The sequence below is a fragment of the Manis pentadactyla genome, chromosome 2, assembly GCF_030020395.1.
Source record: "Manis pentadactyla isolate mManPen7 chromosome 2, mManPen7.hap1, whole genome shotgun sequence".
In the NCBI taxonomy this organism is placed as follows: domain Eukaryota; kingdom Metazoa; phylum Chordata; class Mammalia; order Pholidota; family Manidae; genus Manis; species Manis pentadactyla.
Genome location: NC_080020.1, coordinates 114,377,042 through 114,393,947, shown reverse-complemented (window position 1 = coordinate 114,393,947; position 16,906 = coordinate 114,377,042). Strand labels below are relative to the sequence as shown.

The following is a 16,906-nucleotide window of genomic DNA, read 5'->3' as shown; positions in this document are numbered from 1 at the left end:
GGCCAACCAGTCATCTTCCGGGGCCATACAGGGAAATGTAAAGTTGGTAAGTGAGAGAGAAGCCATATTGTTTGAAAAGGTTAGCTTTTTACTTCTTTGCAGATTTATGCCCTGTGGCTTCTATGCCCAGCATTTGTCTTGAGGTATCTTTACCACTTGGAAGAATTATGATACTCGGTAAATTCGATATGAGGCACAAATTCTATTTAAGGGTTGTAATTAGGAAGGAAGAAGAAAAGCTATAGAAGTAGCAGGTGGAAGAAAACCTGGGAAGATTGATTATTTCTTTGACATATCTTCTTGTAGAGTAACTTCAGCATGTATAGGTTTTGATGAAAGTAATATTTGCCATCTTAAGTTTACAGCCCACTAAATTAGGTACTACATATAATTATTATAATCTGACAAGATATTTGTATTATACTTACAAAATGAAATTTCTGAAAAATATTTTGTGAATATACTCTCTGGAACCTCTAATATTTTAGAAATTGTACCTTAGTAAATAATTGTCACTTTTTCTTCACTTATATTTTAAAATATCTTCTTCCTTGAGATTTTTTAACTGTTGTTCTAGTAGTATAACATCAACTCGGTTCTGTGCAAAGCCAAGGGTGAAAACTTGCTTGATTCTCTTGAGGAATGTTACATTCGGGAAGTTCTTTTAAGTCATTTTTGTGTTCCTGCAGGCTGAGATCAGTTCTATACGGGCAAACAAAGACCGACTAAGTGATAGCACTACAGGTAAGATAAAGGGGTGTCTGTTTTTGTTCTGTAGACTGGTCTCTAGTCCATGTCCATTTACAGAGAGCAAAGGCCAACTGGGGTGCTCCATAAGGAGGCTAGAGAACCCCAGAGTGCCACCTCGTGGCTGCCAGTACTGCACAGGGTGGCACTCTCTGTACTTCAGGGGGCTTTCAGCTGGGCTTGGATGTGAAAAATTGTCTCTGTTTCCATTTGCCCCTAACCAAATGTTAACACTTTCTTCAGTTATGTATACAGGGAATAGCACCCAGCAATGTTAGCAGACCAGTGACTTTCACACCATGAGAATTCATAGATAATGTCATGTCACCATACTGTTACTGCAGATATCTTAAAATACCACTTTCAGTATCTCTACAAGAAATTTTGGTGGTTATCAGACCTACTGCCAGATCTTGTTGTTTGGGGTGTTGCAAAATAAGCTCTTAAGTGACTGCAGCCCATATTTTCTTCTATTTAATGAATTTTAAAACATTATTTGGAGGTGAAGTCCTAGGCTGCAAGCCGTCAGCTAGCAGAACTCCTCACAGCTGAGCAGCAGGTTATTTCCTAAAGGGAGAGCCGACTGAGCATCTCCACAGCTGCCACAGTCTGACCTTCCTGCTTTGGATTTTAAACAGGTCCATGCAAAGACAGAGGGTTAATGAAATCATGCATGATCATATTGTCTTCACCAAGACAGGATTTAATTCATTGTACTAAGAGTCCACCCTGTGGATTTATCCCCTAAGAATGTAGTTCTGTACCTTGGATCAACTTAAAATGTAGGATAGGTTATTTCAAAGGCCCCTTTTTGCTCCAGCACTCAGTTTCCTAGTCTATTATGAACTTCAGATGTGTCTCTGACTTACAGAGTTTAGAAATACTAGACTTTCTAATTCTAGGCAGAGATCAGTGTTGATATCGCAGGACAGTTGTTACATTGACTACATTGAAAACCACTCATTCTATCTTAGAAGTAATTTATGTTGCTTAGAATTAGTCATGCTCCTAGTCCCCTGGTTAATTCCAAGGTCCCTAGACTTGATGTTAAGGAGACTCATAAAGCTGTGGCTTCGGCACCGGACATCGGAAGCAAGCATATCTATAAAGAAATGTCATTTTGCATCCTTCGAAAATAAGATTACAGTTTTCATTTTTGTATTAAATGACTGTGAGATAATAAAAACAACATTTAAAAAAATTAGATCAGTGCTATTCAGTGTGGCCTATAAAGTATTGCTAGTTTATAAAAAATAAGGAGTTTGCACCAGAAAGTCATTCAGCTACATCAGTAAGCACACTGTTTTGTTCAGCTGACATTTGCTTCCTTAGGAAGACTTTCTAGATGAATGAAGCAGTACACTGAGTCACATTCTGGGGCGAGTTTCTTGTCTCAGTGAGCACTTTGAGCTGCATTGCTTTAGATGTTATTTCAGCATGACTGTCAGGAGGATGTTAAAAAGTTGTAGTTCACTGGGGGATCCAGAGAAGACAGTTTCATGCTGGGCGGTCAGCACATGCTTTACAGAAAAGCCAAAGTCTGACATGGGTCTTGAAGGATGCTAAGAGTTACCTGGCCAGAGACATGCTGCAAGCAGTTGTGTGGATAAAGAATTAAAGCAGCAGCCTGTGCTGAGAATATAAAGAGGGTATAATGGAAACCCTGAATCTAAGGAAAGTAGGATACTGGAGACAGAACCCATGAGTCACTAACCTGAAAAAGTAGGTTTGGGCCAAATTATAGAGGCCCCCAGCCAGATGAAGGAATTTGGTGATTGTTTTTGGAAGGATAGCAATTGAAGGACTTGCCACAGAAGAACAACCCAACCCTCTCTAGACATGTTTTAGGAAGATTGGTCCAACAGTGTTGTGCAGGCTACATTTTTACTAGGGAGAGGAGAGAGAGAGTTGTTAGGAAGTTGTTTGCAGAGTTCCCAAGGGTGCTGGTAAAGTTTGAACTGGAGTAAAGGTGGTAGGGATAAGAAGTCAATCAATTCCAGAGATATTTCTAAAAGGATTCACAGAAATGGGACTTGCTCTAGGCATAGGAACACACGACCCTTCATCAAGGGAGTAGAAACTGTGTGACCAGACCCATGAGTTTCAGATGGTGTGCATGCATTTAGGCTTCTAGTATGGTGCTGGAAATACCCCAGGAAGGAAACCTCAGTACTCGAGAACAGGTGTTCATCTCCCCGGCTGGTGGGGGCTTTCATACATAGTCAGGACGAGGAAGAAGAACTGGATTAGGTAGAAAAATGAGTTCGTTACAGGTCAGAGAAGTAACAGTTTAATTTTTTAAATATTTTAAATTGCCTCTTTTCAAGGTGCTGATAGCTTATTGGATATAAGTTCTGAAGCTGACCAACAAGATCTTCTTGTCCTATTGCAAGCAAAAGTTGCTTCTCTTACGTTACACAATAAGGAATTACAAGATAAATTACAGGTAGGTAAAACAGATTGCTAGCACAGACAGTTCTGTAGAGTCAAGCTTTTGAGTTTCTCAGGATTAGTCAGATGAGATTCTGTTTTAAATATCTAGTTTCTCCTTTTTTAATATAGCTAGCCTTAAGCATTTTACATTTTCAAATTGTTTCTTGAGAGAGTTATCATTAACTCCATTTCTTTAAGTGATTGAACTGGTAGATTATATATAATTTTATATATACATATGTAACTACATGTGTGTGTGTATATATGTGACTGTAACGACTATATATTTATATACATATATATTTATAAAATTAACCATTTCATTTAGTAAAGATCATTTAGCAGATTAAAATATTTAATAAGGAATACCTGTACTGAGCCCATGGCCCCCTCTTGGCAACTAGGATGATAAGAGAAACAAAGGAAAAATCACAATCAGAGGTTTTATAGCCAAAACAATCTAGTGTTCTTTAAGTGGCTCAAATAATCTGTCCTAAGAGAGCACAGAAAAGTTTAATCTCGTTAATCCAACTCTCATGTTCCAGACCCCATGGGACAAGAGTACACATACGGAATGATCACACTGCTCTCCTGTACTAAGTTTGGGATTTGTTTTCTCATTCCAACTGCTTGCTCACCTAACCACACCTTTGGTGCCATTTTGTTCTTGTTTTTTTCCCCAGGCCAAAACCCCCAAGGATGCAGAAGCAGACCTGAACTTTGACTCTTACTGTTCCACTCAAACTGACTTGGCCCCATCCCTGGGCAAACCTTGTGAAACCTCTCTGCCAGACTCCAAATCATCTCCATCTGTCTTAGCACATCCCTTGAGCAAGTCCACCATCAATAGCGATGTCAGAATTCAGCAGCTGCAAGAGATTTTGCAAGACTTGCAGAAGAGATTGGAAAGCTCTGAAGCAGAGAAGAAACAGCTACAGGCTGAGCTTCAGTCCAGAAGGACAGAATCAGTGTGCTTAAACAATGCCGAGATTTCAGAGAATGGCTCCGACCTCAGCCAGAAACTTAAAGAAACTCAGAGCAAGTATGAGGAGGCTATGAAAGAAGTCCTGAATGTGCAGAAACAGATGAAACTGGGCCTTGTCTCCCCTGAAAGTGTGGATAGCTACTCACATCTCCGTGAGCTAAGGCTCACCGAGGAAGAAATAGGTGTGCTAAAGCAGGACCTCCAGAATGCATTAGAAGAAAGTGAAAGAAATAAAGAGAAACTGAGAGAGCTGGAAGAAAAACTTGTAGAGAGGGAGAAAAGTGTGATTATCCGGCCCCCTGTGGAAGAGTACGAGGAAATGAAAAGTTCATATTGCTCTGTTATTGAGAATATGAATAAGGAGAAAGCATTTCTGCTTGAGAAATACCAAGAGGCCCAAGAAGAAATCAAGAAATTAAAAGATTCACTAAAAAGTCAAATAACACAGGAGGCTGGTGATGAAGCTGGGGACATGAAAGAGGCCATGAACAGGATGATAGATGAACTCAACAAGCAAGTGAGTGAGCTGTCACAGCTGTACAAAGAGGCCCAGGCCGAGCTGGAGGATTACAGGAAGAGGAAATCTCTAGAAGACATAACGGCTGACTATATCCATAGAGCAGAGCATGAGAAACTGATGCAAGTGACAGATGTGTCCAGAACTAGGGCAGAAGAGGCCCTATCCGAAATGAAATCTCAGTATTCAAAGGTGTTGAATGAGTTGACCCAGCTCAAACAACTGGTAGATGCACAGAAAGAGAACTCTGTTTCCATCACAGAACATTTGCAAGTGGTAACCATGCTGCAAAATTCTGTGAAAGAGATGGAGATGAAAGTAAGTGGTCTCAAAGAGCACCTGGCAAGCAAGGAAGTGGAAGTGGCAAAGCTGGAGAAACGGCTCCTGGAAGAGAAGGCAGCAATGACTGAAGCAATGGTGCCCAGGTCTGCCTATGAGAAGCTCCAGTCGTCGTTAGAAAGTGAAGTGAGTGTGTTGGCATCAAAATTAAAGGATTCAGTGAAAGAGAAGGAGAAGGCCCATTTAGAGGTTGTGCAGATTAGAAGTGAGGTCTCCCAAATGAAAAGGGAAAAGGACAACATTCAGACTCTCTTGAAATCCAAAGAGCAGGAAGTAAATGAACTTTTGCAAAAATTCCGGCATGCTCAGGAAGAGCTTGCGGAAGTGAAGAGATATTCTGAGAGCAATTCAAAACTGGAGGAAGATAAAGATAAGAAGGTTGGTCTATTGCCGTTGAGTTTCTAGAATTCTCAGTAGTAAGCCTGCGGACCTTCAACCTTTACTCTAACTAACATTTTTTAGCATTTGTTAGCACAAACTTGTGAATGCACAGAGGGTCCGTACATGACTCCATCTGTCCTCAAAGTCTTATGAAAAACAGTAGGTTGGCCATTTATTAAAAAAAAAAAACTAACCTTCTACCACTTCCCTTATACTAAAGCATCTTCACATATGTAGTACATATTTTCCCTTTAAAAATTATTTTACAGAAGTTCTGCCAAGTGTCAGGGATCAAAAGTGAACCCACAAACTGAAAAGTATGTGTGACCCTTCTTGAACTTCAACTCTTTTGGAATCCAGACAGATTCCTCCATCATATGGAAACCCACATACTCCAGATGTCATCCTGCTTACCCAGGCTCTGGGAGCTTTCCTGAGTCAGTATAAAAACTATCTCCTGGCCCATTTTCAAAGGTGTATAAGAGGGGAGGGAGGAAAGTGGGGGGCAGGCTGTTGGAGATGGGCTGGATGTGGCACGCAGGAAGGAGGAAAGTGAAGGGGCAGGTGGAGGAGGGTCCTGTGCTTGAGTCTGCGCTGCATCCCAGTCCCCTGGGTCAGATGTTCCAAGTATCTTTGATCAGAACACTGTTTTATCATTTATTCCTTTATTATAATGAATGTTTCAAAAAGAGCTTCCAAAGCCAAGGGGGCAGGAGGTTGGGGGACAGCTGTGGGGGGTAGGGTTGTATTTACTTTAAAGGTGCCCCCAGGTATCAGGGTTCCTAGGACTTACTCCTGACTGCCCATGTCAGCAATATGGAAGAACGTCTAAAATCCTGTTCCAGATTTATTTTTTCAACAGTATCCCTTTTCAGGGCAAAAAAGGAATTCAGTGTCATAGCTTTTGTTAACCTTCACGCATGAAAACACAATATTCAATCTGGGGCTCTTATTTGAATATAATGGCCTTTGAGGGCTTTGTGGGTTTGCCTGATTTTGTTATCTCTTTCATTTTATGGGTTTTCTTTAAAAAATAAAACAGGAACTGTTCAGCCTTGAGTCCCAGAGGCCAGTAGAGGCGATGTTCAGGGCTTAGAAATATCTGGAAGTTTGCCTCTGCAGCCATGTCCTTGCCTGTTGATGTAGTTTTCCTTTATCCCTAGATAAACGAGATGTCGAAGGAAGTCTCCAAGTTGAAGGAGGCGCTGAACAGCCTCTCGCAGCTCTCCTACTCGGCCAGCCCGTCCAAGAGGCAGAGCCCGCAGCTGGAAGCGCTGCAGCAGCAGACGAAACAGCTCCAGAGCCAGCTGGCTGTGAGTGGGCTTGGTTCCGGCCGGCTGGCGCGGGGCGGGGCGGCCTGTCCGACGTGGAGCTTGGGCGGGCGCATTGCATCCTGCTCAGCTCTGGGGTGGGCTGGACTGAGCAGCCGGGGGCCAGCCTAAAGGAGTGCGGCACCTCGGTGATAGCCGACTGAAGGCTTCTTTGGAGAGGGCAAAAGAGGAAACCGGTGGAGTTCCCAGCCATCCGCGGTAGCGAGATGGGTTAGTGTGGCTCTGGGAGGGGAGGAATCGGCAGGCAGCGCTGGAAGCTTGTCCTCTCATCCACTCATTTCTCCCTTTCTCCATTTTTCTGCAACAGTCATTACCGGCTGGGGCAGTGGCAACAACTGTTTCTTATCAGGGGTGTGGTGGGTGCACAGCTACATATCTGAGCTGCTGCTTGGCCTCTCTCCTTACTTAACCCAGCAAAGTTCTTTCATATCTGTATTGGTTTCCTATGGTTATTGTAACCCAAACTTGGTTAAAAACATGAATGTATTGTCTTAAAGTTCTAGTGATAGTAAGTCTGAAACTAAAGTCAAGGTGTCAGCAGGGCTGGTTCCTTCCAGAGGCTCTAGGGGAGAATCCATTTCCTTGCATCGTCTAGCTTTTGGAGGCCCCTGGAATTCCGTGGCCCCTGGCACCTACTTCCATCCTCAAAGCACATCACTCCAACCTCTGGTTCTGTCCACTCCAGCTCCCATATCCTCCGTCCCCTTTTGACCTCACCTCTATCCTGTGGTTATGCCTAAGGCACACCCAGATAATGGGGACAATCTTTCTCCCCATCTCCAGATCCTTTACTTAGTAACACCTGCAAGGAATCTTTTGCCATATAGGTAACATTTATAGGGATGTGGACATCTTTGGAGGGCTATCATTTACTTAGCCTACCCCAATATCTTGTTAAGGTTTTAGTTGACAAGGGTATGTCACATTTTCCTAGTCTGTCCTGGACTGTGTCTAGTTCCCATTCACAAACAGGACCCGGATTTTATGATTTCTTCCATACAGACTTGATACTGGTGAAGTGGGCCTGTGCAGTCCTCACTCTGGCTCACCACAAAGTACAAAACCAGCTTGTTTGTTCCCACTTCTGGCAGTGGAGGAATAATCAAGAAAGATGATGCTCCTTCCTGTGTTCTGCAGGTCATTTTTCTGATGGAGTGGTTATCACAGACTTGTAGATAAAGTGCTAAGGTTTATACAGCCAGTCTTACAATTTTCAGCATGTATTTAATGAGCTCTTATGTGTCAGTGTTATGAAAGGTGTTGATATAAAAAAGAGTAAGACACAGTCCCTGCCCTCACAGAATTTATTTATGCTCAGTACAATGGCTTACCATATTCTCAGTGTGGTGCACACCCGGTGGTAGAGCTGGGGGGCCTGCAGAGGACATGTGCTCACCCAGACTGGGAGGGGCTGGAAAGATTCCTACGGGAGGTGATGCCTGTGCTGAGTCTTGAAGGGATGAGTAGGAGGCAGCAGGACTGAGATGCGGTGTTTAGATGGCCCTTGGTAGCCTTGGCGATGACAGTTCCAGTGGAGTGGCGGGGTAGAACCTGGGCTGACTACAGCAGGCCACCCGCCAGGGATGTGAACAAGCAGCTAGGTATCCGATGGGGCTGAAGATTCATGGCAGGAGGCCCAGAAAGCCAGAGAAGGTTGGCTGGAAAGATAGGAGATGGTGGTCAGAGGGTGGGGTGTTTTCAGTTGAGATTTCAGAAGTTATGACAGGCAGGGTGGTGACCATGAGTGAGTGGCTGGAGGGAGGAGGAACAAGTCATGGAAGCTGAACTTGAGGAACTGAGAGGGGCCAAGGTGGTAGGTGGCTTATGCATGTGGAAACTGCGGCCACCCAGTTGGTGATGTTGCCTGGATGGAAAGGAAGACAGTGACCAGTGGGCAATGGTACAAATGACTGAATGGAGGTAACTGAAAGGGGGAGGAAACAGCAGAGAGAGAGGTACCAAGTGCACCTTTTGAAGGTGTGAAGGTGTGAACTTCAAAGGACTTGACCAAGAAGGACACCTCCTATCCTACACTGCTGGGAAGGCAGTGAGAATAGGTATTCCTGGACTTCCATAGATGTTTGAAGTGATCCATATATGATAGTCTCAATTTCCATCAGAAAGTAAAAGGAAAGCTTTCTTCTTGGAAGAGTTTAGAGCTGTGTTCAGATCCTTGAAATAGTCGCTGAGAAGAACCAAAATGATAACAAACAGCAATACAAGCATGAACAGAGGTGTGCTGAGGAAGCATTTGAGATTGGCGCCCACCCTGTTCGCCACCCTGGCACACTGACAGCCAAATTATTGCATTCCCCAGTGATTATGTGGTGCTGGATATATAGTGGGTGATCAATACTTCCCTGTAAAAGAAAGGATTTCTTTCCTAAATTAATAAAAACTCATCATTGTAGGAAAGTTGGGAAATACAGAAACTCTGAAAATTTTCCTATAAATAAAAATTGCCCATAATTCAACCACTCAGAGACAATCACTTTTTGCATTTGATATTTTCCCTTTTCCTATTTACTTTGTGTGAATCTGTGTGTTTACATAAATATGTTTATGATGTACATTGTTTGCAACAAATTTGGGATTACAATAACTACTTCATAGGACTTTTAGAGTTGACATACCAAGATATGAAATAGGTGGGCTTTTTCTCCCTAAGAATATTGACAAATGTTCAGAAATTCACAACCCAATGAGCCCACAACAGTTTTAAATGTGTTATATGCTAGCATTTGGTGGGGGGAATCACTTGGGTAGCATTTGAATATAGCTTTCCATAGTTTTTTTAAAGGTCTCCTAAGCTCTTTAACAATGTCAAATTGTCTCTTTGTAGGAATGCAAGAAGCAACACCAGGAGGTCATATCAGTTTACAGAATGCACCTTCTTTATGCCGTGCAGGTACGGTGACACCCCACCCAGTATCCAGGTGTCCTAAAGAATACTGCAAGAGATGCTGCCCAGAGGCCTGTGGTTAAACTGGTAGAATAAAAAGGAGTTTGCAGAGAATCCTGTACTTGGAGAGCTTGGAAGTGCCTTCTGATTTGCTTTGGATTTTGTGTCAGGAGCCCTGTGCCATTTCCTGAGATGAGCCTCATCATTTGATGGGAAATGGAGGAGGATGTGGTTGCTGCCGCCTATCAGGAGGAGGAGCTGGGTGTTATTTTCTAGCCATGCTGATATTCGCAGGCCCGTCAGCACTGTCTCACCCTTGAGACTGTTGGGGTTTGGCCAGCTGGGCTCATGTTTGCAGCTGAGACCCCAGGAACCCTTTGCCCTATGGGGGCTCTGGTAGGCCCCTCCAGAGGGAAATGAGCAGGACCTTCTCTGACTCAGTTTCTCACAGTGGGAAATTGTAGGGCTAACATTCTTTTGGAACATCAGGGAGAAAAGCCAAGGGCTTCCTCCCAATCAGCCATCTCATTGCCTAGGGGAGAGAGTGCCAAGACTTAACTTAGGTTCTAATGAGTGTCTCTGTTTGAATTTCCCAGGGCCAGATGGATGAAGATGTCCAGAAAGTACTGAAGCAAATCCTTACCATGTGTAAAAACCAGTCCCAGAAGAAGTGAAGTGGATTCCCTGGCAGGAACTGCCCCCTCATTGTCCATCCTTGCGGTCGATCAGGAGTTGTTGGCAAACACTGCCGCTGTTCTCATGGTATGCACCATGACCTAGCATAGCTTCTTCCCTTTCCAGAGGCTTCTCTCTGAGGCCTGACTGGCCTCAGACTGTCCTCCTGAGAAACTTCAAAGTAGCAGAGGTGAAAGGCCCTGCCATCCCTTTAGATTCCAGAGGCGAGATCAGCCACACCCAGAGTCTGGTCCTGGTGCTGGCAGGTGGGTGCCCTGGGCACCCTCCCTCCCCAGTACTTGACCAGCCAGAGAGATGAGTTGACACCTCCACACAGTGAATGCTGCCTCGGTTCCAACACGCAGGTGTGCTGTTCAGCGCAGGAGGTTGCTTTTTGCCTTTGGTCTCCAATCCCCAAACATGTTTGAATTGCTAACCAAATTAGAATGGCACTAGTTATGCAGTGCATGTGTAAGACTCTTTGTCATGATACCCTGTGGATTTAAAAACTCCGATTCCATCTTTTTCTCCCATCTGCCTTATGTATCTCATTGCCCTGCTAGTCAACCTTACAGTTTGGTAAGCACTATTCACTAAAATACTGAAGTTTAGAACAAAAGCAAATTGTCCTTGAAAGTTCTTTTTAAGTCAATTGTTGACACATTGCAAATTTTCTATGCAAACTTGCCTCCTGCTGTTATCTGTGAAGCTCAGGAAATCCAAACATTTGTGTTTCAACAAGGGACAGTGAACTGCATGTTTACAGCCAAAAGAAATGCCTCAGAGTTCTTAACCTCAATTTTTTGAAAGTGTTTTTTTTCTCTCTACAATATTTTTATTGGCTCTTAAAGATGTTTTCATATCTAAAACCCTAAATAAGTGAAATTTACATTAGACTATATTAACAAAGTATTTTTTAGGTAACCATGCTTAAGACTTTTTACAGGTAGAACTTTTTCCTCCCAAGTTTTCAGCTATAGCAAAAGGTAGTTGTGTGCTCTAGGCTCAACCTGAGCTACCACCAACACCCTTAGACTTTCTGCCATTATGTCCTCAGAACTGGAGCACATTTCTGAAGGTAGTACATCCTTTTTTACCCATGGAATATTTTTAAATACCCAGCTCTACCAGTGCCCTTAAATTATCCCTGGAAGGACTACTCGTAGCCATCAGTTTTTCAACTTGGAAACTTAAAAATCCTGATACGTAAACACTGTGGTGCACAGCAAAGGTCTTGGGGGGAAAATATTTCTGTACACTTTACTTTGAGGTTAAAAATGTTCCTAACTTGCTTGAACCTCCCTTATGGCACTGATTCTATTGAGGGACGTAAAGTGACTATAGAGATCTCCAGAGTATATAACTAAAAATGCAGGCCTGCTCCGGTAGGGCCCCATTCCAAAGGGCTGCCTGGGCTTAGGGCGCGTGGCCCTCTCGGATGATGCATCAGTCTGTACTGGGGGAAGACTGACAAAGCAAAGCAAAAATGGTTTCCAGGCTTGGTGTTACGCTTCTTAAGTTGTTTATAGTAATGCAATTCCAAAAATGCTCCAAAGAAATGTGAAAGGATGCTTTGTTGCAGCACTTCAGAAAACAGAACCCCCCTCTCCTGCTGCTGCACAGAAATGCTGCAGAGTATAAAACCTGAGACATTTTGTAGGATGCCTGACACAGTGTAGCCTTGTATCTTATTTCAGGATGCATATTTATTACAAGTATTCTTTCTGGTTAAATATTGAAAAGTTGTATGCTGTAGTTTAGCCTTTTACCTTTGCAATTTACAGAAGGTATTGCAGAAAATAAAGTTTTGTTTCAGTTTTGCATCTCTGTCATTGATTTTTGGTGTATTCATGAGCATAGCGGTATGGCTTCTGAAGACAAATCAATAGCATTTGGGGGTGATGGTTTTTACACCCTGCATTATGCTCAGCAAGGGGCAGTCGTCCACAGCCGCTCACATGTCACATTGTCTCCCAGTTCCTGGGTGCCCCTTGTACTCTGCCCCCCAGCATCAGCCACTTTTGGGCAGTTGGCATCATAGCATGGTTCTTTCAAATTGCCTCTCAGTTGACCAGTGGTCTTTTTAATTTGAAAGCCTCCATTAGATTTTTTTTTTCTCTTTTCTTTTTTGAAGAATACATACACATGTTTTGAAAAAAATCAGATACATTCTCCTATTACATTATGAGGATAATTCATTCCTGGAAAAAATACTATAGGGTGAATTCTCACAGGTTAAAGTCATAATTAAAACACCAAATGACAATGAAATGGGTGCAATTATTTACACAGGTAACATTCATCACAGTTCAACATAACAAGGCCATCTCCCTATACACAGCATGATGCTACTGCCTCGACAGCCCATTGCCCCTGCGTACCAGCTACACACAACACAGACTTAATTAACCTTAAATGCACCCTTATAAAAAGGGACAAAAAATCAATGAAAATATTGCAAATGGTGTATGAGATTATTACCATTTAAAGTTAACAAGTGCATGCATCCTGAGAGCAGAACTTAATTCAGTACAGAGGCCAACCTTTCACCTCAGAACATGATTTCCTGGGGGTACTCAGCCAGGCAGTTAACCTAGATATAAACCTAAACCAGTTGTCTTACATGGGAATCAATGCTTCATATGCCAAAGTCGGGATATGAAAAGAAATTCTCATACTTTGATGTTTAGCTATCAGGTAGTGTAGGACAAATGAAATACACTGAAAATCTCCTCCTCCTACTCCCAATCTTTAGTTCAGCTCTCCAGAGGCAACATCTTTTAAGGTTTTGGGGTGACCTGGGACATTTTATGTCTATGTATATATAGGAAATGTATTTTACTTTGCCTTTTAAATATAGAGGCATCCTTCATGTGCTCTTTTGGACCATACCTTTTCCACTCAAAATATCCTGGAGATGGTTCTGTCAGCAGTCTTTTTAACTGCTGCATAGTATTTCATGGAATGATTGTGCTGTATTTTAGTGAACTAGTTCCGCATTGATGGGCATTTAATCTGCTGCCAGTATTTTACAGCCCTAAAAAATGATGCGGTGACTGTCCTATGTATAAACATCTTTACGCATATGTGTGAGAATCATTTGGGTAATTTTCAGAAGGCCCATTTTCACAGCTTCTGTCATGTGATACAGGGATGCAGAGAAAAAGGATGTATTCAGCATCACGATGAGAAAGAATGGCCTTGTTCTTCACATTGGTTGAATAAGCTTCGTCAATTTGTTTTCCTTACAGACTGACTCCAAAACTTTTAATAATTAAACCCACCCTTCTTAAGATAAACACACAATATGCTGTATGGGGAAAATGCTTCTGGAATGTGCGAAGCACAACCTTTTGCAAAGTGGCATAACTGGAATGTTGTGTGCTGACAGCAGCAGAAACTATCCAGCAATGATGGGGTGATGCTTTTTGAGCAAAGTTAAAAGACCGACCGTGGGGCAGAGTGAGTTGGGAAAAGCAACAGACCAAGGCATTCACAGAGAAGTGATTTCATCAGCTCAGGGAAAAAGCAAGCATCACGGGAGTGTGGGGCTTATTCGTGAAACAAAACACAAGAGCTCAGCTGCTGACGGGTTGCCATAAGCAGGACATAGGAGCACTTGAGGGAGCAATCAGTGTGGCTTCCAACAGGTGGAAAGGCTTCCTGAGGAGTAAGTCCCCAAGAGATGGAGGTGAGCAGAAGGAAGACAAGACATTCCTGCATATTCATTTCAAATCAAACCCTAAAATAGAAACAGTATATTCAAGAACTGTGACTGGCTGTACCAGATTATAAGCGAAGGGCATGTAGGGGAGAGAAAGGAGCAGCAAGACACAGCCAAACAATGGAAGCTTCTAACAAGAGGTAGGCAGTAAGGGTTCCCCGTATGTCACCTCCAGATGTCTTTACCTAGGCATTGAAATCACGTTAAACACACCCTGGTAGGCAGAAAATGGCTCTCCCCAAAAGGTCCATGTTCTAATCCCAAGAATCTGTGAATATCTTATGTTATACAGCAGAGAGGAATTAAGTTTGTAGATAGAATTTAGGTTGCTAATCAGCTGACATTAAAGGAAATTAGTGTGGGTTATCCAGGTGTGCCTCATATAATCAGGTCTCTTAAATTGGAAGAAGCAGAGATTTAAAGATGCTACACTGCTGGCTCTGAAGGAGGAAGAGGTCATGAACCAAGGAATGCAGGTGGTCTCTATACGCTGGTAAAGGCTTGAAAACAAAATTATCCCCAAGAACCCCTAAAAAGAACCAGCCTTGCTGACACCTTGTCTCAGCTAAGTTCCAGCCAGTGCAGACTTCTGACCTCCAGAACTGAGATAAAAAATTTGCATTGTTTTAAGCCACTAAGTTTGTGGAGATTTGCTAAAGCAACAATAGGAAACTGGTATACACACTGAGAGGCCAGGAACCCTCAAATGGAGAGTTCCTGGAGATGACTCAGTTTATTAAATTTTAATTACACTGATAATAAGCCAGGCACTGTGCTGAATGGTAAAGGTCCAACGGTGAACATAGTAACTGCTCACAAGGAGTTCACAGATGATGAAACAGGTCCTGTCATTTGGTTTTCACTGGGAGGGTGAATGGATGGACATTTAGATGGATGAATTGCCTATACTATGGGCCCTGTATGACAAGCTCTTTTGCTGACCCACTCTCTCTCTCTCCTCATTCTTAATTGCCCTTTTGCTGCCAGTCCTTGAACCCACTAACCTTGCTCTTGCCTCAGGACCTTTGCACTTGCTGTTAACAACTTAGAATGCTTTTATAGATTTTTCATGATTTGGTTCCTTATTTCCATGAGGTCTCAGCTCAATACCACATTGTCAGTGAGGCCCTCACCACCACTGTGTAAGCTAGCACACCTCTCCCCACATGCCCACATCACTTTCTAATCCCTTACCTTACTTTATTTTCCTCCATATAATTTGTCACTACCATGTAAGGTGCTTCACTTGGCTAAAGGAGGGAGGGAGTCAGTCCTGAAATCCAGCCCATCCTCTGTTCCCACACCTGTACCCCTTAATAGGGGCCTGAATCTACCTGGAGGATGAGGGTTTTTCCTAATTCACACTAAGTTGCTGCCAATCTTCTGAGCCATGTGCCTTTTTTTAAATTAGACACTGTATTTTTTTTTTTTACTAGCAGCTCTGTTTTTCTTCACCTGGTAGAATAGAAGCTTCAGGAGAGCAAAATCTTTGTTTGTACACTATTGCTTCCCTAATGCTTAGCATAGTAGCAGGCACATAGTAGGTATTCAGTAGGTGTTTTTGTCTGGGTGGTGGGCAGATACCTGGAGAGTGTAAGAAACTCAAAAGTAAACAGAGCACCAATATAGTTGTGTGTTGTGACGAGATTGTGGACTGGATACTGTGGGAGCTCAGAAGAAGGTATTGAATCCTGTCTTCAGAAGCCAGAAAATGTTTTTAAGAAATACAGAGTTCAAGAGAAGTTTTATTTGGATTTCCTTGTTCTTAAGTTTCACAGTTTCTAGGATTGGGATAACTTAGAGGTAGCATTTGATTTGGGGTTGAAGATTCTACAGGTTTCCTCTATGTGATATGTGATCTCTGCAATAGCAGTTTGCCTTTTTTTACCTCAGAATCAAGGGAGAGAATATGAGTGAACCTGCTATAGAAAGCACTGCCCACCCAGATTCCATCCCAGTGTTAGTGAACAAACCTAAAGCACATTTACTATAACTAAGGTTTACATATGGGGGCAGGGTTAAGCTGGCAAGGAAAAAAAAAATCAGAAGTTTGGAACTCTTTAGTCTTCAAAATTCTTTTAATTTGACTCTGATTTTACAGGTCCGGCAACATGCTTCTGGTCAGAGCTAATTAAATGGAAGTGGAACCACAGTGCCAGCTTTAGGAATAGGAATTCAGGGCCTGTTCTGGTACTGAACTTCCCTTTACAGTGATTGGCAAAGCCAGTGGTTCAGTAAAGAGAAGTTACATTTAATGTACTTACTAGCAACCTCACAGCCATGTCCTAGAGCCACAGAACATTAACACTTTCAACTTAAGGGTAAAGAACAGGAAACTAGTTCTTCCTTTTTATCCCTGTGCATGTTAAATACTGTTCCTAGAGTCAAAATTAACTGTGACTCACAGAATTCTGGAACTGGAAGGGTTTTTAAGAAAGCAAGTGGTACAAATGCTCATGTACAAATCCTCTCAGACAAGAGAACTGGTACTCTTTCGTTGTGACTTGCCCCAGGCTACACAGAGTCAAAATCAGAACTTTGACATCTTGAAGCTGAGTTCATTGCTTAATCATTGCTCCTTGTTGGGAATTCTTTTAGATGAGAATAAAGGGGGATGGAGCTTTCTAAAATTTTAGCTCAGGAGCCTGAGGGTACAGATTTAAACCTTAAGCTAATAGGCCATCCAAGTTTTACTTAAGAGATATTTAAGCAAACTCACTTGAATTGCTCCTCCAACCTAACACCAAAAAGGCTATCGTGACAGCCTTGGATCAATAGAAATTAAACTTCAACCTTAGAACTGGACAGAACAAACACCAAATGTGAACATCACCTTTGAAATTCTTAGGAAATATTTTCTTTCTCTCTCTAC

The 16,906-nt window shown here is 42.5% G+C and overlaps 1 protein-coding gene across 4 annotated transcripts in view; it reads left to right on the top strand.

Moving 5' to 3' along the window:
- The window catches only part of RAI14 (retinoic acid induced 14), a 133,468-nt gene extending 121,335 nt beyond the window's left edge, over nt 1-12,133 (top strand). For all 4 annotated transcript variants that reach the window (XM_036884895.2, XM_036884896.2, XM_036884897.2 and 1 more), the window contains 6 exons: nt 690-744; nt 3,075-3,193; nt 3,864-5,399; nt 6,566-6,715; nt 9,576-9,641; nt 10,232-12,133. In XM_036884895.2, the coding sequence (XP_036740790.2) occupies nt 690-744; nt 3,075-3,193; nt 3,864-5,399; nt 6,566-6,715; nt 9,576-9,641; nt 10,232-10,309 (2,004 nt within the window). In that variant the 3' untranslated portion in view covers nt 10,310-12,133. The remainder of the gene's footprint in view (nt 1-689; nt 745-3,074; nt 3,194-3,863; nt 5,400-6,565; nt 6,716-9,575; nt 9,642-10,231) is intronic.
- The last annotated feature ends 4,773 nt before the right edge of the window (nt 12,134-16,906 follow it).